This window comes from Belonocnema kinseyi, chromosome 9, assembly GCF_010883055.1.
Source record: "Belonocnema kinseyi isolate 2016_QV_RU_SX_M_011 chromosome 9, B_treatae_v1, whole genome shotgun sequence".
Lineage (NCBI taxonomy): Eukaryota > Metazoa > Arthropoda > Insecta > Hymenoptera > Cynipidae > Belonocnema > Belonocnema kinseyi.
In genome coordinates, this window is record NC_046665.1 from 41739197 (window position 1) to 41762989 (window position 23793).

The 23793-nt window shown below is 36.0% G+C and overlaps 1 protein-coding gene across 1 annotated transcript in view; it reads right to left on the minus strand.

Moving 5' to 3' along the window:
- LOC117180505 overlaps positions 1 to 23793 on the minus strand; it is a 163119-nt gene that overhangs the window by 18894 nt on the left and 120432 nt on the right. Inside the window, exons 16-17 of the mRNA XM_033373001.1 lie at positions 21801 to 21832; positions 20882 to 21116 (exon numbers count right to left, since the gene is read on the minus strand). Coding sequence (XP_033228892.1) covers positions 20882 to 21116; positions 21801 to 21832 — 267 coding nt within the window. The remainder of the gene's footprint in view (positions 1 to 20881; positions 21117 to 21800; positions 21833 to 23793) is intronic.

Consider the following 23793-nt stretch of genomic DNA (forward strand, 5'->3'; position numbering starts at 1 on the left):
ACCCAAGAAGATGTACAGTTGATATTTTAACCAAACAATTTCATTTTTGACCAAAAATGATACATTTTCAACCAAAAAGATTAAATTTCTACTAAACAAGGTAAATTTTCAACAAAAGACATGAAATTTCAACGAAATGGTTTAATTTTAAAAATAAAAAGAGTATTTCAACCCAAAAATTATGATTTTAATTTTTAACAATATAGTTGCATTTACAACAGAACGACTTTACAACCAAAACATATTTATAGTTGATAATTCAACCGAAAAATGTAATTTTTAATCAAAAAGTATAAATTTTCCATAAAACAATTTAATTTCTGCAAAGAAGGACGACCTTTTAACAAAACACATGATTTCTTAACCAAAAATGGTATTGATTGTCAGTTTCAAAAATCTATTTTCAACGAAAGAGATGAACCTTCAAATAAAGAAAGAAATAAAATTTTTTAAAAAGTAGTTGAACTTTTAATAGAAAAGAGGACTTTTTTTTACAAAATAGTTACATTTTTAACAAAATAATTAATTTTTCAATCAAATAATTGAGTTTTTATCCAAACGAGATGAATTCCGAAATCACAAATTTCTTTAATTTCTTTCAAATGCGGATCAAGATATAAATAAGACTATTATAATATAACATAATTATAATATTATCATTATTAGTATACGCATATATTTATATATATAATAGTATTAATATTTATATAATTTATATTTTATACATGAAATAACATAACCTCGAAATATACGCATATCAAGAGGCGCGCGATCTATTCAAATCATGAGAAACGCCAGCATCGAAGTCTGGAAATATTAAAGTCTCAATCTCTTGAATTTATTTCAAAGCAGTTGGCAGATAGATATATAAATAGAATCACCGAAGTGTTCCGACCAGCAATCGTGCACCTTCGAGTTTTCAAATTCAGAAGAGGAGAAATGGGTTGCGCGCGCAACTCAGACATTTACAGCGTCTCCTACTGTATTCACACGGACAGTCCTGTCATAGTATTGCACCACATCTCGTTTCAGATCTGGGATCACTGATCGACGGTTGGTGGTACAACTGTGCCCGTTTTTATTTACAGGCACAACTGTGCACGTAAACAGATGGGACATTGAGCTGTGCACATGTCAAATAATACGATTAGGTTTTTAACTTACAGGACCGCGTGCACAGATGGGGGTGCCCTTAACTGTGCACGTGTACATGTGGGAGACTTCAAACTGTGCACAGCTACATTAATGCTATCAGACTTTCAACTTACGAGCTCAGGTGCGCAGATGGGATATTGCCAACTGTACACGTGCATAGATGCGATATGCTCAAATGTACACGTCAACAGATGGAAGATTCCCAACTGGACACGTCTCAATTGATGAGATCATATTTTTCACTGAAAAGTCCAGGTGCACATTTGAGAGACTTCCGATGTTGCACGTATTAATTAATGCATTTCGATTCTTCACATAAAAGTTTTAAAATCATGAATCTCATTTAAAGCGTGCACAGATGATTAAATTTCAACTGTGCACGTCTCGATTAATGAAATAATTTGTCTTCTAAAAGTATATGTGTACAGGTAATAGCATCCGGAATGTGCATATCTTAATTACTGCAATCAGATTTTCAACTTAAACCCCACATGCAGAGATGTTAACTTCCTAGGTGTACCTCTCGATTAATACAGTCATTTTTTACTTAAAACTCCACGTGCGCAGGTGTTATGCTCTTAAATGTGCACACCTCAATTATACTGCGATCAGATTTTTTACGTAAAAGTCCCTGTGCATAGATAATACCCTCCCGACTGTGCACATGTTAATTAATACAATCATATTTCTCTTAAAAGTCCACATGCACATATGGTACCCTCCCAACTTAATACAATCAGATGGTAAACTAACAAGTCCGCGAAAATTTCAGGATACACACAATTGTACATGTCTCAGTTAGTACTATTAGACTTTTCATTTTAAAGTCCATGTGCACAAATGTTATTTTCCCAGCTGTGTAAGTTTCGATTAGTGCAATCATTCTTTACCTATAAATCCACGAGTACAGCTGGTACAATATTTATTCTGACTATCTAACTGTAATATTTAAAACCAATTAACATACAATTAATAATGTTATTCATTAAATTAATGGTTACTGTATGTAAACTATAATCTTTTCGAAAGCATTTTAGAGAATATGTCTTCCTATGCATTATACCGAATTAAAAATGTATTAAAAAATTTGAATAGATTACACTCATATAATGCCCGAACTCAAACGATTTAACCTAAAGACTCAGGGCGCGATTTGATTAGTTTTTTTTGGACAACGGAACTAAAATCAGTTGAAAATTAACTCGACAATGCGAATAATATACAATCCATAATGTTAAAATTGAGCAGGATTGGTGAATTGAATTCATTTCTAATCTGGCAGGCAGACCATGCTTAAGTCGCAAAATGGCAATTGTTATACGATTTCTCGTTTTCGTAGGAAATTCTGGGACAAGTTTCGAAACAATTTAATATTAATAGATTGGCAGCGCTTTCCATGAAAATATTTAAAGTTAATTTACTCATAAAAGCCCGCCGTTTCTTTTCTCTTAATTTTGATCTAAATTCGTCTAAATGTAGAAAGTACATATGAGGCAGAATACAGCAAGTATTTCCACCTGAGATGATTATTTTTTTCGGATTGAAACTTGACTGAATTATAGTCCTACTGGACTTATATCAATTCACTTAATCATAGGTCAATTTATTAAACGATTATCAATATACAGGGGCCTGCAGTTTTCCGTATTCAGGTGCTATATTTTAGCAGGCTACCATTTAGCGTGCTGACATTTTAGTATGCTAAAAAAGTTGCATAATTTTCGAGAATAGCACTCCTGGGTTAGACCAGAGGACGAGTAATTTCGTCCTTAAATGGATGTAGCAGTTCCGCAGTGCTGTTACAGATTGATGTTCTATCAGAGATCTATAACAAAAATTCTGGAACAGCGTGTCGTACATGTGCCGTAACACATGTACGATAGTGTTACGTTGTAACTTTGTTCATTGATCATTCTGTATCAATTCTAGAGCAGCGTTATATGTCAAGAAATATTTTTTAACTATTTAGGAACAGGGTAAGAGAGTAACATTAGTCTGTGATAATGCCGGAAGACATATGTAACATTGGCACGACGTAAATTTGTTCTGTGATCATTCTGTAATAATTCTGGAACATCGTTATATGTCCAAAAATTTTTTGGAATAATTTAGGAACAGGGTTACATAATAACATTGTTCTGTAATAGTGCCGTAACAGATGTGTAACACAGTTAGAATGTAAATTTCTTCTGTTGTTCAATAAAAATACCATAACAGTGTTAGAAGAATATGCGAAAAAAATCTTTTTTATATTATTGATGCACTTCGTCATATTTTTAGTAATACAGTTTCAAGCACGGTCCCCTTCAAAAATAATCGCACGTTTGAATACGTTGAAAAATTACATTTTCTGGATATTTTAACCGTACTTAAACAACCTAACCGGTATGTACATACCTAGTCGATGCCTTACATAATTGCGCTATCGAACCGCTTGAAGATCCGTGACAAGATCTCGGCCATTCTTGTTTGCTAAAGAATCAAGGGTCCTCTCAGGAATATATTCATTAATTTTTTATTTTTGATATATCATAAGAAGGTGGATGTAGAAAATTGTAAGGTGAAAATTAAAAAATGAGAGGCCCGAACGTCAGCACAAAACTGTTCAAAAATCGTTACAGAACAATGTAACCTTTATGCTTGATTCTTCGAACTCCTGAGACATTCTAGTGATGTAACAGTTATATCACCGTGTGATATACTTGTTTTATTACAGAATTCCAGAACTGTTAGGTATCCTTATAGTATCAGTGTTATATTACAGTGAGACCTTTATGTTCCGTTTCTGTAAGACGTGTGACATTCTAGTGACGTAAGAGTTCTATAACTCTGTTCTATATGAGTTACATTGCAGAATTCCATAACTGTTACATATCCTTAAAGTGAGAGTATAACGGAACAGTGTGTCCTTTATGTTCTGCAATTGGTATGTCACACGATTCAAACCATGTTATGTATAAATGTGACATTTTTTTGTGTAAAATTTACGAAACGTATCCGCTGGCCAAGAATTGATACGCACACAGTTGGGAGTATCTTATATGTGCGCATGGACTGGTTAAGAATCTTATCTTATTAATTCTGACGTTGATTTGTATGTGTAAAACCTTAGCGTATCAATTGAAACGTGCACAGTTGAAAGTCTCCTATATGTGCACGTGCACATTCGGCAGAGTTCCATCTGTACGTATAAAACGTTGGTTGAGTACCATCTGTGCACGTCTAAATATCGAATTGCACGGTTGGTCAATTGTACAGTTGCTCCGTAAACAGTTTTAGAACCTGCAAACTTAGACGTGCACACTCAGTATTATCCCATCTATGCACGTCTAAATGTCGACGTGCACAGACGGTAGACTAGCGACGATTTGCATACACAGATGGCACTCTCCCAACTGTGCACGTCGAAATTTAAAAGTGCGCGTATTATACCCTAGACACAGTTAACGTGCACAAATGGACAAGTCCCAACTGTACCCGTACAAATGTAGACGTGAACCGATGGCCTGTACATAGTTGTTCCTGTGGCCAATAAAGTGCAAAGTTGTACTAGGGTCGACTTATTAATAAAACATGGAACATCAAGGACTGTATGGGTAAATCGTGAAAAACTAGTGACGCTTAACTTTTTCAGTGTAAATGACATGGCCTAAGCGTTAAGTTTTAAAAATCCTTATCTTTTGCATTTTTTAATTCTTCAATAAAAGCCTAACATTTTGGCATGCTGAAAAAACTGCATTATTTTAAAGAAAATGATTGAAATCTATAAAACCTTAAGTGAAGGGATACTGTGAAATAAAAAGGGTTTTTTGCGTTTTACACGAAAAAAATGCATCCGTAGAAAAATCACGAAACTGTAGCCAGGTCTCGGATACGGGATAAAAAATGAAACATTAAATTCTTACTTTTATAAACAATGTATGGATAAATTTTGAACTTTCTTATAAACTGTTCGAATTGCCTACGAAGAGTTCCTGAACATTTATAAAAAGGAAAAATTTTATTTGTACGATTTAATTTTATTTGTTTAAAAATATGCAACTTAAGAACTCGAACCCTCGAACTGCTGAGTTGAAAGTTTCTAAACATAAACCAAGAGTGCGTTAACACAAGCAGTTATTGAGGCCAAAAAAAATATATTATAAAACTTCTAGCCACTCAGTAAGCGAACTCTAACCACACTAGTTTACCATGTATGTAGTTGCAGCTGGAAAATCCCTGCCTCTGTTTTACTATGTATGTAGTTTAAGCTATAACCGACAGATGGCCCTCGTGGGGGGGCAGCCTTGCAACAAGTGGCTAGGGGAGGGAGCTTCTTGAGGCTTCTAGAAAGATCTCGAAGCTTCTGGAAACATCTTGAGGCTTCTAGAATGGTTTTGAAGATTCTAGAAAGATCGCGAAGCTTCTGGAAAGATCTCGAACTTTTTAGAAAGGTCTCGAAGCTTCTAGAAAGATCTCGAAGCCTCTAGAAAGATTTCGAAACTTCTAGAAATATCTCGAGGCTTCTAGAAAGATCTTGGAGTTTCTGGAGAGACCTCAAGGCTTCTAGAAAGATCTCGAAGCTTCTAGAAAATTCTCGAGGCTTTTAGAAAGATCTCGAAGTTTCTAGAAAGATCCCGGAGCTTTTGGAGAGACCTCGGTCTTTCTAGAAAGATCTCGAAGCTTCTAGAAAGATCCCGGAGTTTTTGGAAAGACCTCGGTCTTTCTAGAAAGATCTCGAAGCTTCTGGGAAGATCTCGAGGCTCCTAGAAAGATCTCAAGGCTTCTAGAAAGCTCTCGAAGCCTCAAGAAAGTTCTTAAAGCTTCTAGAAAATTCGATCTTAGATTGCCATTTTTTTTTACTTGAATCTAAGATTCTCCAGAGTTCTCGAAATTTCTAGAAAGATCGAGGTGATTCTCGAAGTTTCTAGAAAGTTCGACCTCTTTTCAGTATCATCAAATATTTAAAAAGTTATTATTCATGTATTTCCATATCATAAAGAATAACTTTTTATTTAATATTTTGAGAAATGTGTATGAAAATCAATTACACATGTCAGTTCTGGAAACGTGCATCGAATTTTCTGTGAGATATGTAATTATTTCTCCTGTAAGCTATTAAACAATGCTTTCAACTTCATAGTCAAATAAAATGAGACATTAAGAAAGTTGTAGTAGCTGTCTATAATCATTGTCACATAATAAAATTTTAAAATATTGATCAACGTGCATGGAAAAGAAAATCTTTCTAGTACATTAGTTCTGCAAACGACCATGAGGCAGCATATAAATGTGAGGTGCGTTGCAGTGAAACTCAGTGTCTCACGGGAAGCCCTAGCGTGGAAGGAAGTGCAGTGTATAGTGTAGTGCATGCTTGCGTGAAGTGAAATGCTTACACACATGTGTGTACTGTTAATAAAAAAATCGTAGAATTTACGGTGCCTGGAGAAGGGCGAGCCAAATTACATGCCATTCATTAAAAAAGTATTGAAAAAGGTAAATTTTTTCTTTTTAAATTGTGTTTCAATTTATACATGCATTTATACCTCTGCGCGGAATTTTTTGAATCGCAGAGGAAATTTCGAAACCCATAGTTGAAGTTTGTTAGAGGTATAGCAATGTGGAAAGCGCGCGAAAATTTAAATCGCTTATACATTCCTTATATTTAGATAAAATTAAAGTATCAGAGATAAGAAAATCAACCCATGGTTCTCTTTGAGGTCCATCACTTGAAAGGAAATTTTTACAACCCATCGCTGATAGAAAATTCCTTCGTTGCAGTTTGCCAGAGTTACAGCAATGGAGAAAGCGCGCGAAATTCAAATCTCTTATATATAACTTATATCTAAGTAAAGTTAAAGTGTAGGGTGATTTGATTAAAATACAAACAGTTTATCTTGATTTATGTTTCAGTATATACTATTCATAAATCTTTACAGAATACTCACAGAAAAAACTTTAATAGTAACTTTGTAAAGCAGGTTTCAAGATGCTTTTGCTCGATGAGTATGTGAAACTTGTTCCTTGTATCGAGGAAGTTTTAACCTTAATTTCATGGTCTGGTAACGTACAGTTAAATAAAGTTAATAAAGGGAAATATGAATGCGTGTTGTGTCTAAAGATTTTGAGATAGGTACTTTCTAGAAAGGAACCACCACAGACAATAAATTAAAAACGAAAGTGCCTAAATACAATTGAAAAATGTGAATGTCTAAAGGCACAAGTGCACAAGAAGACACAAGAAGCGTAACGACATTAGTAACCGTGTAACATGGATCAACGTTGACAAAGCGTTTGATAGTAGAATAAAAACATGTGTTGTAGCCAACCTCATTCACGAAGACATCCTGGCCTTTCTAGATTATTCCAAAAGATTGTTTATTACTCATGTAGGTCAGACCTTACGCGAACATTGAGCTCTAAAAGTCAACGCTGTGCTCCTCGCCTACTATTTGAAAATTGGTAAAGAAACACCTGAGGACAAGACTTTTAAATCCAGAAATAAAGAAATTTAAAAACAACAGATATGAAACTGTGGTTTAAAAACTACTTTAGATATCCAATCCTGAAAGAACTAGAAAATTTTGAGGAAAAAGATTTAGGATGGACCTGACACTCAGTTATACAACTTTCAGTAAACATTGATAAGCTCAATCCAATAAAGGGTAGTTCGTATATCGAACTGCCCAAATCGATGAGGGATAAAAAAACATGTGTTAATGTGCAACATGAAAAGGACAACGAATGTTTTAAATGGGCGGTACTATCAGCTATGTATCCACCAAAGATTAACTCTAATCGTTTATCCGAATATACTCCATACAAATATGTGCTAGATTTTTCTGGAATCAACTTTCCCGTCACATTAAAGGATGTAAAAAAATTCGAAGGACAAAATGATATCTCAGCGAATATGTATGGTCTGACCTATAACGCCTGTTGACTGCTACACTTTAAAGGCATCGCATGTAAGTATCAGTCAACAGGCGTTATACGTCTTATATTTTTTTAAACTATTTACCTTTTTAAAAAAACTATTACGATTATTCCGTAACCTTTTATAGGGAATTTTAACGCAGAATCCGAATTTCAACAATTTAAAAGTTGATTATGCTATTTTTTGTGTTTTTTAAAAAGGAACCGAATGGGGATCCAATGGGGTCGTTACGGGTACTTTGTAGAGGCTCCATTCGGTTCCTTCGGTCCGCCAGGGGAGGACATTAGCGATGATGAAGACGTCAGTGAATTGGAAGATAAAATGAGAAAATACATCTATCATGGCTGCTTGCACTACTTTGCAAGTATGGAAAAGCTGGTTTGTCACACCGAAGACTGCGAGAAGATAAATGATTGTAAAGTAGTTTTACCAAACCCAGGTTAAAACATCATCGAATTCAAAAACTTTAAATACAAGGAAAGAGTACCGTTCATCATTTATGCAGACTATTAATCTCTTCTTCTCAAGCCGGCTGAGGACGCTGCAATTCACCAATTAAATATAGAAGTTTTCCAGAAACATGAGGTTTGTGACATCGGCATTTACTTTAGGTGTAGTTACAATGATGCACTGTCCTTCTACACGTACTGTCCGGAGAATGTGGAACCGGGAAAGCTTACCAGGATGCAAAGACCATACCTGTTGTCTTTCAGAACTTGAGTAGGTACGATGCTCATTTTACCATTCGGGATGTTGCTAAACAATTCGATGGTAGAGTTACAGTTTTGGCATTGAATAAAGAAAAGTATATTTCATTCACAAAGTATGTTCAGGGCACTCAGATGAAATTCAGGTTCATAGATTAATTAAGATTCATGGCTTCTTCATTGGAAAAATTAGCATCGTACCTTAACGAATACAAAATTGTTAATGCAGTATTTTTTGGTATCGAAAAAGAAAAAATTAAGCTCCTCACGAGGAAAGGTGTCTTCTCTGTGAATATCTGGACTTGTGGGAGAAACTAAAAGAACGTCAGCTTCCATTAAAAGAAAAAATTTTCAGGACTTTGAATGACTCGACGATTTCGGATGTAGATTATACACATGCAAAACAGGTATGGTCTGTGTTCAATCTGAAAACTCTCGGCTGGGTAAAAGGGGTTGAGTGAGCCAATGCTCACATAGATATGCTAGGGTAACAATAAGTATATGTCAGTTTTTAAAGAAAATGAGGAGATTGTCTACATTGTATATTTTGTCGAAAACAACCTGTACGGTTGGGCAATGGGTCAACCGCTCCCTTACGGTGGTTTCGAGTGGGATACTAAAAGTAGATTTGGCTTATCTATCCGAACTCCATGACGCATACAATGACCTGCCATTCTGTCCAGAACACTCGAAACCACCAAGATCAAGCCAGTAGAAGCTCTTAACTACCCTCCTACCGCAACGAAAGTACGTTCTCCATTACCGGGCTGTCAAACATGCCCTAGCTAATGATCTCAAACTCATCAAGATTCACAGAGTTCTTAAATTTAATCAGTCTGCATGGCTCAATGACTATATTGATTCGAATACTAATCTTAGAATAAATGTCAAGAATGAATTTGAAAAGAAGCTTTTTAAATTAATGAATAATGCAGTATATGGGAAAATAATGGCGAAGGTACGAAAACATGTTAATGTGAAACTCGTGACAAAGTGGAAGGGTAGATATGGAGCCGAAGCCCTCATAGCCAACCCGAATTTTCATAGTCGTGCAATATTTAGCGAAAATCTTGTGGCTATTTAAGTAAGAAAAATACAATTTCTTTTAAAGAAACCAATCTCTGTAGGGCTTACGGTTCTTTATGTATCAAAAAATCTCATTTATGATTTCAATTATGGCTCATGGTTACTTGAAAAAATGCATTGGTTCAACGTTGATTCAACATTGCACAGAATATGCTGCCACGTTTCTTGATTACTTTATCTACAAGATAAATTTGTGGATGTTTAACTTTGAGAAGTTCTTGTTCATAGAATCTGCCAGCGATGCGTTGCATAAGCTCCTTTTCTTCCTCTGCAGTCACATCGTTTGGCTTCATACCGATGGATCGATGTTTGGTATTGTTGTGCTTAGAGATTAGTGTAGGTAAAATATCTATCCACTTGTAGTTGCCTGTCAAGGTAAATTGTGGCCACATTTTATTCTTGAGCGTGCGATTAAATCTTTCACAGATTGAGGCCTTCAGATTACTATGCGTTGAGTAGAGATCGATGCCATATCTTTGCATAAGTTCTTTAAAATGTGAATTATTAAATTCTTTGCCTTCTTTGGTGTGTATGTTTTTTGGAACACGACCCTGCACAAGTATAGATTGCATTGCTGAAGTGACATCAGGTCCACTCTTACTTTTAACAGGAACCTCTCAGGCATACTTGGAGAAAATATCTATGGCGGTAAGTAAGTACTTGTAGCCATTATTCTCACGGGCATAGGGTAGCATTTCCATCAAATCTACCTGCCACGTTTCGTCTATACCACGTTTTCAGTTTCTCGCTAATTGATTCTTCGAGTATACGTATGATCAAATTATTATTGTCAACCTCTGTTCGCATAGATGATGTAACTTGATATACTGTACGTATCTCATTTGCATGACGAGCTGCGCAAGTACCAAATTCACTGCGTCGTATTGTTCTTTAGCTTTGCCAGCATTACAAAGTCTTTTTCCGTCTACGTCGTAATGTCCGTCAGATGTGATTTTAAATCCAAAACCAGGCGGTCCATAGCTTGTTGCAGCGATTCGATCCAGGTGACGTCCAAACACGTCGATACTCATCGTAATACTGACGATGGAGTTATGAGTATGCTCTTAATATATGACTTCAGCTTCACGCAGTTCCTCAACGATTGATATGATTTCATTGTTGTCACTCATGTTGCCTGCTGCCTGAAAAGCTAGGAGTAGTCGAAGACGATCAACTAGTTCGTTAGGGTCAGCCTAGTAGAGGTTGTCAGTCTTTACATTTTTATTGCCAGCATATACTGTGTTAGGAAACCTCCACTAATTGACGATCATCTGCGAGATACGTTAAATATTTTTGTAATAAGGTTCTTGTACTTGATACTTCGGCTGGTGCGAATAGCTTCAGTTGGGCTATACCGCTTCCTGTGTGCATTTGTGGCAATAAATATTTTCTTGTAATTGTTCAGATCATCAGTTCTTCTTCAGCATCAGCCGTCATGAAGGAAGCGTTATCATCATCATCCTTCTCCTCCTCTTTTTTTCATTGCGGGCTCTTTTTGCTTAATTTCTTTTTTGGTTAAAGGATTAGATATGTCAACCAGTTTCTGCAGTGGCATGACTATTGGCTTTTACTCATCATATTTTCAATGGCTTCTTTACCCATTTTTAGCATTCGATGCTTACGTAGAATTGCCTCACTAGCTTGAGCAATTTGAGTAAGCACATCCTTCTCCTTGTAAAACTTCTACATGTTGACGTATTGATGTCTCACTATGTAATCACGTGATTTTCATCACATAACTTGTATTTATAAAGAAGCAAAACAGTTAAACCCTTTTCTGTATCTTCCTCTGTTGGGATCACTGTCCTTGTCAATGATAAGAAATCCATACTTGTCCGTATTCCAAAATGCTGAACACAAGTCTCCAAATTGAAAATAACTCATGTCGGTATTGACGTAATCAGCATATACATGTCTCAAATTATTTTCATCCTGTTTGAAAAGTATAAAAAGATTGACCTTATCTCGCACTAGACGCTTGGGAATTCTAGCAAATGTTTCACATAAGTAAAAACTGTCAACGTGAGCGCGTCTACCCATACAGGAAAAGGCTCTGATGTTATCCTGTTTCTCACAAGCCACATCATCAAATACAATTGTAGAATTTGCTTGAGCATCACTTTGTTCTATTACTTCTTCATGCACACTGAACGAAAATATTCAACACCTTTGACAATATTTAATACACGTTCCAAGAATTTGTACTTTGCTTGTTTGAGAGATTTTGAGTAGACGTAGACATTCTCAAACTTCAATCCATTTAGGTGTATGATTAGGGTAATTAATGCATTAGTCTTGCTATAATTCGATGGTCCACAAAACACTGCGCGAATACTGTTTGGCAGAAGACTGCTATGACGTATCACCCTCTTCTCTGATTGGACTACTGTGTCAAAATTGTCAACCGGAAGTTTAACGGGTTGTGTCTTGAACCGCATCCTGATCTCAACTGCTGTGAAAGCTATAAATACAGCCCTTATATAGCTTTTACATTAGTTACGTTCTAGCCTTCGTTCAGTGAGGAATGATTGTGCATCCTAAAGCGAATAAATTTTCACGCAGGGATCGAGGTAAAGGATTAATCAACAAAGTCATCAACAATTTGCCGTTTGAGTTGCACTTGCCTGGCTACCAATACTGTGGTCCAGGTACTAAGCTAGCTAAACGACTTGCTAGAGGTGATCCTGGTATTAATCCTTTAGATGCAGTGTGCAGCAGTGGCCATAACTAATGTGACGAGGTGTTTTTCACCTGTCACTAAAACTTACTTTTACCGGCACCGGGCTTATTTCACCTTTACTTATCTGAGTTTTTATTTTTTTATGTCTTCCTTTTATCATTATTTGGCCGTTGAAGAGCAAGTGTCCACAATTTTACGGGGAGCACTCTTATTAGTATCCAATTTATATTACGTCGTTAATTATTCTCTTTGATCACATTTGTTTATGTACATTCCCGACCACGAGGGAGTCAGTTGTCAACTTTCCACTAATAGTATACCATGCATGATGGAGAACCCTAGGATATCGGAATGCTTCTACAAGCTATCCATGACAGGACCAAGAGAGAGAAGAGAACCCCAAAGGTCACGCTGTCTCTCTCTATACCACGTGAGACATCGTTCTGGCTACCGAGAGAGAGAAGAGAACCTTAAAGGTCAGGTTCTGCAAAGGTTATGTTGTCTCCTTCTATCAAACCGAGACACTGAATTAGTTACCGCAAGAAGAAAGAGGACCCCAAAGGCAATGCAGTCTCTCAATACCACCCTAAGGCCGATTATCTCCTAAAGTCTCTCTCATTTCTGTCTTTAAGTAAGCCTTTTGATTTCCGTAAGCCATATTGGAAAAAGGGATTCCCTCCGATTTGCGTTCACGGCATCAGAGCTTGGCGCCGGAAAGCGACGTGACCACTGGTCCACGCGGCGGAAGAGGCGGAGATACACCTTCCGGCCGGTTCAACGTAGCGTGGCGAGAAGACACTCTCGCTCTTGAACTCGTTTCGAATAGGAGAGAATCAACGTAAAGGAATTGTAACTTAAAATCGGCAATTTTGTCTGAGTGGAACGTATTAAACATTGTATTAATCGATGATATCTTCCAGGAGTAAGCGATGGATTTTAATAACGCGGAATATGTCAGTAGTAGTAAGGTATCAAAATTTGATTATTCTCGGCAAATCACTTGGGCGGAATTTCGAAATATAAAATCACTAACACATTAAGTAACGAAGTACCACCAAAGTGCCTCTAAGCCTCTCTAAGTGCTCTCTGTGCGGGTCGAATGTGGATAATTTGACTCTTTCGGTAAAATGTCGGTGCTTCCTTAATATATAATTTTTTGTTTATCGACAGTCCCGAGATAGCGAGTAAATGCGTGCGTCTCGGCAGATTAAATTTAAGCGAAATACTGTACCTGACCTAAAAGTCTGACACGTGTCTTTGTGAAATATTAGTCTCAGAGTTTCTTTTCTTTCTTTTGCATCTTCTTGTTCGGGATGTGAGATTGATTGTGCCGCAGAAAGAAGTGGATTCGCATGTGATTGACAGGTTTTGAATTATATAATAAAAGGACAAAGGGGGTCAATTTGGGTCCAATGACGCTAAAGAATTCTGCCGTGAGGAGTGCCGCGATGCTTTTATAGTTTTATAAGAGAATCCTACGTTTAGGATTTTACTCGCTTCCCCGCTGTCGTAAAATATGCGCAATTCGAAATCCTTAATTCAAACTGTGTAATAGTGTTAATATATTTAATTACAGCTTTACATACTGGCCTAATTTATTTGTGGCTAGGTGAATCCCACCCCTGTGATTAGATAGGTTAATTTGATTTTCGTTGTTAAATTTGAATGTGAAAATTGTAGATTTATCGATTAAAACGTCAATTAGCGAAGACGATCGTATAGGTTTTATTTTCTTTCTCTAGTCGCTGGCGTCCTAGATCCATTTAGCAATGAATCCTTGACTTTGTGTCGAGATTTAGATTAAAAACATTAGGCCATAATTAGGAACATAATTTTGTGGCTAAAATATGTCCCTGATACTAACGTGATGAATGCCAAAACAAAACTCGGTATGGGGTTGCAGAAGAAGAGGTCTATTTTAAAGAAGAAGAAACTTAATTCAAATAAAAGAAAATCCAGTTTCAAGAAGAAACCAGTTCTCAAAAATAAACTAATTGCTTTCAGAAAGGTTGTGACTGCAGCCAAGAAGGCAATAAAACGAAGTAGTCAGAGGTGCACAGAAAGCTGTCAAAAGCGTAGGTAATAAACATCAAGTGCAAAAGCCACGTGTCTTGACAATACCTTCCAAAGTTGGAGGTGTCTTACAACTAATTCTTATTTTTGCTGGACTCAGTGCAATTGGTCTATTACTGGTGGAGCAGCAGGAGTAGCTAAGGCGGCAAACGATTCTAGAGCTGCCAAACGACAGTTGGCAAAAGCTGAACGTCATAACACTTCAATGGAAGCTATTGCTCTAGGAAAAGGTTCTCATCTAAAACCCTACAGAAAAGGATTAGGCCTTTAGATGAAACCTCATCGGGAAGGACAAAGACTTCATCTGAGACCTGTGCCAAAAAACTTGTAGTGAAGCTACCTTCACCCGTTCACTCACTGATGCAGACCTGCTCAAGTATGCTAAAGCTTTAAAGGTGCCACATTTTCGTGGAGTGTTTATGCGCAATTAACTACCTGTAAAGGGACCCCGCCTCATCATGGATGAATAATTCACTCTCACGGTGACTAGAAACTCTTCTGTCCTGGAGGCAGAGTATTTTCCATCAATAGAACTCTCTTCTCACAAGAACTATGCCCTTGGACTCGTTGAATTACTCATATTTAATGCGAGATAAAGTGTGATCGCAAAGTAAACTTTGCGCATCGTGATTCTATTGTACGCCTGTTGGGATTCACATCACGTATTCTCGAAGCCAATAAGACTCATACTTCTGATCTACCTGTGGCTATTTTAAAAGTCAACGCTCTACGAGTTAAGTGCAATACCACTACGGGAGCTTACATCAACAAGCGCAAAGTGCACACGATTCATGAATTCTTTCTTATTGTACCACCAGGATAGAAGTCGATAGAAGATCGACTTGGTGAATTTTCGAGGAGAAGTTATAACAATACAACTACACGTCAAATCAACATCATAATGGGTATCGTGTACAATTGCAAAGGAGCCTATATAAGAGCATCAACCTGCCTATTCAGAATATTAATCATTTCCCTTTGTTGCAACAACAACAATGGAAGAAATACTGGAAATTCAAGCACCAGTGGGCTTTGATGAGTCTATAGCTCATTATGAGACTAATGAACATCAGCCTTATGCCTCATCAACATTCAACAACAGCGATGAAATTGGAATTGCTATTCAGCATCAAGATTTGTGTATACTACCCAGAAAGAGTTCACTGCACGTGTATGGAAGGCTAACAAGGCCTGATGGAGTTCTAGCTGTTATTGGTATAACACTAGTGAGCAATGCCATCTGCTACCTGTTTGATGAAATTCGCTATGAACTGAATGGTATTGAGATTGATCGTTGCAAGAAGTTGGTCTCACTAGTACTATGAAAAACTAAAAATCACTTACCCCTGAACAAATTAATTTTATGGAGAATGCAGGATGGCTCGACATCCCGGAAGGAACGAAACGTCTTACCAATGATGAGGGATATTTTAATGTCACTGTTCCTCTCTGTATGATCTTAGGATTTGCTGAAGACTGTCAAAAGATTGTTGTGAATGAATATGAATACCCCCTGCTTCCCACCACCTCAAGACATATATGTCAAGGTGTTCCTCAATTCACAGTACTATCCGTGCGGTAATTTGCATCTGGACTTTGGTAATAATCAGTTAGCACTACTGTGTGAGATGTATGCAAACTTTTAGACAGCCTACTATGGTAAACAGCCTGAAACAATGTTGAAGAAAAGTGGTTTTAAAGAATACGCTGCACTTACTGGCATTGATTGCTCAAAACAAAATGATTTTCTCAAACAAACCTCTGTGGACGTTCCTTTGGAACTTGAATCTACAAACAACTTCCCTGCTGAAACTGCAGCCTATTGTCTAATTATTGGTGGTGGTGGGGATGAAAGGTATAAAAGAGCAATGATTTCAGCAACAGATTTCAGTTTTCATCGATATGGAGTTCATCGTGGACGTACAAGGCTTCAAAAAACCAATTAATTATTTCGTTTTCAAAGAGCTGACCAAATACAAGAGTGAAAATTTATGGTTGACGCGCAATTACCATGGTCTTTATTGGACATCTGGTGATATACCCCAGAAAGAAATGAGGCTTATAATCCAAGATACACTAGTTGGTGCTCGTGCAGCCTACGTTAAAGGATTGGAAAAGAAAAAATGGTTTGAACAGTATCTACAAAATATAAATAATCTGGAGGATCTGGGCAGTCCTTCACTGAAAAAACTGTACAGCACAGCTTCAACAAGATGCAGTCACCACCTGCAATGCTGGAATGCAAAATGTGCATTTCGAAATGCTCTAGCTCTCAAGACCTGGTTCTTGTATCCTCAGGACATTATATAAATTTAGATATACTCTTGTAAAACTAAGCTAAGTCTTTTTCTTGAATAAAACCAAAAAAAATTAATTTGAAATCGACTGAAGATTTATTTTGAAGAAATCTACTCTGTTAGTTAAGAATTGGTTTAATTTTATTTGATATATTACTTATTTCCGACGTTGAATATTATAAACATCGATGGGTTGAATTCTAAATACATATGTCGCTTATTTTCAGCATTAAACACTCACATACGTCATCGTTGGGCTGTATTTTCAACGTTGGAATTTATTCAAGCATTTTTGGGTTGTAATCAAATTTCAGCGCTGGAGAGATACACACATCGTTGGGATGCATTTTCAAATTTCGCGTGATCTCATTTCCTATTAGCACTAGACAAATAAGCATTTTATCTCTCACTCTCTATATTATAATAGGCTGATCTTTCTGCTGAGCTATCTGCCAGTTACAGCTTAAGCTACATACATGATAAAACAGAGGCAGGGATCTGCTGGCTCCAACTACATACATGGTAAACTAGTGGCGCCATCTGCTGGCTCCAGCTCGAACTACATAGATGGTAAAACAGGGATAGGGAACTGCTGGCTCCAAACACATACATAGTAAACTATTAGCGCCATCTGCTGGCTCTAGCTTAAACTACATACATAGTATACCAGTGGCGCCATCTTCTGGCTCCAGCTTGAACTACATACATGGAAAAACAGTTGCAGGGATCTACCTTACTGACCCAGCAGGTGCCGATTGCTGGGAACTGACTGTTAGCGCCATCTCTCGGTAACAGCTGGAATTACCTAGATAATACAGAACCCGTATAGCTTAACTACTACTCTGAACTTGGCTATACATATAAATTTGAAAATTGGAGAATTTATTTCAATAATAGTAATTGTCCTATCATAAAAACAAAAAAATATCTGAGTTCGGCTCGACCATACCTCTAGGTGATTTTCGAATTAGGCAATTATGCAATCATGTCGTTAATTTGAAAATTTTCTAAAAGTTAGAAGAAAAGGTATTTCTTATTTTGTGGTGCTTTCAGGGGTTTCATGATTGGGTTTTGGAATGCAATTAGGTGAAGATTATTTTCAAATTTGAGTGGATGCAATATATTTGAAATATTCTTATCGTACCTTCGGAACCGGTGGACGGCACACGTATATCTCGGTGACCGACACAAAACTAAAGGAGGTTTTTGAAGAGTTATACGGTGTTTTTATTGATATCCATGTTGCTATGATTGATATTTGTTTTCCTTATTCCCAGAACATTGCCTTCTAAAAGTCCTTATTATTCAATATCTTAAAGTAAGTTTCAAAAAGACTTCAGAGATACCGGATGTGTACCTTCAGAATGGGAAAACCCCAAATAGAAAATTCTAAATTTTGAATATTTGTTCTTTTAAAATTGTGTTTCGTTATGCAGATAATAGAAAACCCGAAAACCGACTTAAAGATCATGAATTCAAAGATTTAGGCCTTTAATATAAATAAATAAACACAATTGAATGAATATAAGTTTTTGGTGTTGGTCTCAGAGGACGGCCGGGTATTAACAAATGGGATCACATGAACTCCCATTTAATACAACGCTGCTGAAGGCTGGTGACCTTCTCAGCATACAAATATAAGTTTAAGACGACTCTCTCGGTTCCTGTTCTGCCCCTCCCCCTTCCAAACCTCGCTTATTAACTGAAGTTTAATGGGCCTGACGTTACAACTACAATCTCCACCATATGACAATTTTCGACATAACTTGAATATGATTGCGACTCGCAAAATAAATGTATAGTATAAAGGTGGTGGTTGGGCGTATAATATAAACAATGAATAATACAAACAATAAAATAGCCTCGGAAAAGACTGGAGCTTTAATTGACAAAAGCCATGCACACGGTAAACGCGAAGGTCAAGTTTCAGGCGACGAATGGAGACTGGGTGTTTGGAATGCTAGGGGAGTGAATGATCTCAAGGAAAAAGAATTGCGAGAAACTATGCATATAAGGAAACTAGATATTTTATGTGTGCCTGAAACAAAGAAAAAGGGATGCAAAACTAAAGACATAAAAAACATCGTGTTGAAAGGCGGATTTGAAATATGGTTAGGAGTAGATTGTGAATCACATGGCAGGCAAGGAGTAGGTCTGATTTTAAATGAAAGAGCGAAGCAGCATCTCGAAGATCATGATTTTGTATCTCCCAGACTGCTTTGGGCTAGAATGAAAGTAGGAATCAGAAGATCATTCATCTTAGCATGCTACGCGCCAGTTGACAGTGATCACAGAGAAGTAAAAGACGTCTTCTGGAACACTTTAAACCAGACAATTAATATTTGCGATCGTGGTGAAAGAATAATTCCGCTAGGAGATACAAATGGATGGGTAAGCATCCAAAATCAGGACACCGAAAAAGTATTAGATAATTTTAGGGATCCAAGAACAAAATATTACGGAGATAAATTAGTTGGCGTATGCTTAAAAAGGGGCCCGTTCCTGGACACCTGGTCCAAAGGAAATAACCACAGTATAATTGGCTTTGTTGTTGCGGATGAAAGACTAAGAGAGTTAGTCAAAGATGCAAGGGTCATGAGGGGTTCTGAATGCAACACTGATCATTACCTTCTGATCTACAAAATTAACTTAGGTCGGGGATGGAGAAAAAAGAGAACAAAGAAAACAAAAACAATCGCGAGTAAAAATTGAGAACCTACAGAAATCGGATGTTCGAATAGATTTCCAAAATAAGATAATCGAAAGCATAGGTAGGGCAACATGGAAGGAGCTTATAAAAAACAAAGATATGGAGGGCGCATGGAGAATGTTCTGGGATATCATTGTCAGGCGTGCGATTGAAGTGTGTGTTACCACGGTTGTAGAAAGAATGTCTCATGATGCGTGGTGGAATGATGAAATTCAGGCTGCCCAAAAAGCAAAGAAAGAAGCGTATAGGAGAACTTTGAACATCATATGTCTTAGCAATGAGGATAGAAATCGACGAATAAATGATTACAGACAAAAAAAAGGATACTCAAACGATTAATTAAGGAAAGTAAGGATTCAGGAGGGGATATAAACAATGTTTGATTGATGAGTTGTTGACTATGTCCGTTTCGTTAAAGCTCAAAATAGTATTATTTTTATTTAGTTTGCGTATATTAGGTTTTACTTCACATTATTGTACATTAAATCGTCAAAAAAATTATGAACATTCTATTTGCTTAAATAATTTTTTTTTCGTTGATTCAAAAATCACCTGGTGGTATTTTATTGACGTATCCAGTAATGTGCTTGGAAATGTTTTTAAACTTATAAGTTTTTTTAAATTGCATTCCTATTTGCTTACAACGATAAAATTGTTTCAAAATAATTATTTTTGCATAATTCGAAAATCACCTAGAGGCATGGCTGAGTCGATTTCAGATATTTCTTTTTGATAGGACAATTACTTTTGTTTGAATAAATTCTCCAATTTTCAAATCTATATGTATAGCTAAATTCAGGGTCGTTTTTATTCCAAAGTACCCCTCGACTTAGGCCCCGGCTGAACTTCTGTGGTTCATAACTCGAATAGTTTTCGAATGAAAAAAGTTTACTTTCAAGAAGAAACGTGTTTTAGTAAAAGAAAGCATTTTATTAAATTGTAATGTTTTTCATTAAAAATTGTTAAATGCGAACGTTTTTCTTACAAACTGTAAAATTTGGAAATTGGGACGTAGGCCCTTTTGATTTCTCGGCCTTCACAAGTTAATACCATATGGCGGGATTATCACTTACATAAAAAAATGATGTTTCCGAATTAAAAATTAAATTTAAAGTCATTCTTATGATACTTACTTACAAATTGAAATATATTTGGTCTGTTTTTATTTTGAGCGACATTAGAATCAATAATAGAGGCCAATGAATTCGAAAAGTTCCAATAATTTATTCTTAAAATCAGATAAAATTTAGCTTCTACCTTAGTTTTCCAATAGGAGGTTGGGCATAAGGAATTGCAAGAAATGCGCTGATATTTCTTCCTTTTCTTGTTAGTTGTGTAGTTCCCCTCAAAATTCCCTCGGAAACGTTTACCAAAGGATCTGCCCATATGCAGCAGATGCACAGAATGACGAGAAATAAAGTCCGTAAATTCTTCATATCCACCATTACATCCGCCTTATTTCTCAAAAGAAAATCAATAAATTTATAAAGATCTAAAAAAGAATACTAACGAATAGAATTTCTGAACAGAACTGTCATTTTTCTAGTATGTTGTTAATTGCATGTTTGTAATTTGCGTTCAATACAAACGAAGTTCTTGTATATTTTTTCCTAGATGTCACTATAAGTTTGTTGTACTCACTGAAGTGATATTTACTACATCAATAAAGTAATTACTTAACAATAATATAGACTGATAGACTGATTTGATTTACAATTTGTAAAAGTAGATGTGACTAAATTTTAAAACAATTTACAAAATTGACTATTTACGTAGAGATTTTTAAGGGGTTTCAAAAATTTCAGTACTAAGTGATGTCAAATCATGTGTTGTGCGCCTATCTCTTTACGTACTAATTATATGTATTTGCGATTATTTTTTTTCTGTGTACGTAGCCGGCTATCGTGCAAGACTGGTTTCCTGCCTATAATTGTTTCCAGCTGATAAAGCATTATAGATCAGCAACGTGATCTTTATATAATTTTCAGTGAACATAATGTGTAAGCGTTATTGCGATTTTAAATAATAAATAAGAAGCAGTCACGTTAAGAAAATAGTTTAGATATTAAAATGTAATTATTGAATTTTCTTTGTCTATAATCCTTTATGTTTAAATTATTGTGTATGAAATACTTTTTCTTGAATATTGCCAGTTAATTGAAATTTCCTAGATTACCTTCGATTCCCTTTTTGAACAAAGTTCCCGAGCTTCATTTTGAGTCGTCTTATTTAATAAAAACATAAATAGTGCTTCATTTTTTTCTTCCTCGAGTAGATGTTTTATTAACTAATCCATGCGTCACAGTCTTGGATAATGTTGAAGCCAGTACTATTTTTAAAAGGCTCGTTTATTCATGGAATACTAGCCTGACGCTATCCTGGCGCTATCTGAGTTTCTTACGTCTTTGACTTTAAGCTTTCCCCTGTCTGGTCCCAGTCTTGACGTCATCTAGGAATTCGTTAAAAATTTGTACTTAAGAATTTTCTAAAGACATTCACGGATTAGACTTTCACAAATATTGCAAAAGAGAATTCAGAAAATAACAATTATAAAAGAAAAGATTTAAGAGGTTACAAAACATAATTGCAAACACGCTCAAATAATAATTGAATGTAATGTAATAACAAATGTAATTTAGGATAATAAAAATGATTACTGAACGCGATTGAAATCCTAAACTGTATTATTAAGAACGATCACTATTTAAGAAATATTAAAAACCTTCGCTTTTACTTGAGTGATATAATAAAGATATATTAAATTTATATTCTTTGAAATATGTATAACAAATCTATGTGTTACATTTATAATATTCGAGGAAATCAAGTTTAAACATAAATAAGTTATTTAATTAATTTTAATTATTTATTAAATACGTAAATAATTAAGCATAACGTGCTTATTATTAAAAATGATAAGCAATAATTATTGCGTAGCCTAATCACATTTTAACGTTTAAAAATTGCTCATGTTTTATCACAGAATATACGAGGTAGAATACGTCAGGTATGCCCAGGTAAAATGACTGTCTTTTTTGATCGGATTGAAAGTTGGCTAAATTATAGTCTTAGTGGAAATGTATTAATTAACAAACCATTGATCTATTTATTAACCGGCTGTCGATATACAAGGGTCTGGTTCCGTTTGTTGAAATTCCAATTCGTTCGCCCTCTCTTATTTTTCTTAAATGATCCCCGTTGGTTGATGTTTACTTTACACTGGTTTCTTTGGTTTTGTGTTTTAAAAGATTTTTTATGGTTGGAGTGCAGTTTCTCATCGTGCCTCCCGTTTTGTCAAATCCTCGTTTCCTCTTAAGTCCTTGACCTGCTTTGTTAAGCCTTTCCAGTAATCAGCTGCTTTATGACTATCAAATTTGTTGCACTCATAACATTGGTTGAGACCTCGTCCCTTTCTTGGACAGTCCTTTTGAAGATGGCCATAGTCATCGCAATCGTAACATTGTTCAATTAACCATCATTTCGATCGTGAGACTGAGAAAGCAGATGAAGCTTTTTCTAAGGTTCATTTACACCGTTCGGTGGAGTTAATTTTTCATCGATTATATACAGTAATTCAGCCTTCCGAAGCTACTGTATTTTGAAATTCGAATGCTTGAGGGTTTATTGGAGAGATACTAATTATTGACATTATTTGAGGCTTTAATTTCTTGTCTCTTGCTCCTGCTTTCTCATTAACGGTTGTTTCCGTTTGATTAGCTTTCTATAATTCCTGCGATTCGGCTTGAGTTTCGTGCTGAATTTCAATTTTTCGTTTCAGCTTATCTTGTAAGATAAAGCATTTTCGTGATTGTTTTATGTGTGTTCCACAATTACTTTCTGATTGTTTATGAATACTTTGGTTTTACTCTCGTCATTGCGAGCTGGGTTTCCTGAAAGGTTAGACACATAATTAGCAAGTTCATTAATTTTTTAATTTATCCTATCGTTATAGTTCAACTGTTTCGTATACATCAAAAGCAATCAAGAAGTAGTCCGTAAAATTTCGTCAAATTTTCCTGAGCTCTGACCAAGTTTGGAATTTTCTTACAAATTTTCCTTGGTGGCCGTAACAGTTACAGTCTGTCAAGTTAAAGCGTGGGTGGCTTTACTCGCAGTCGGTAAGGTGTATCGACATGATTTTGGTGTCAAAATATTAAGAAGAGCTCCCT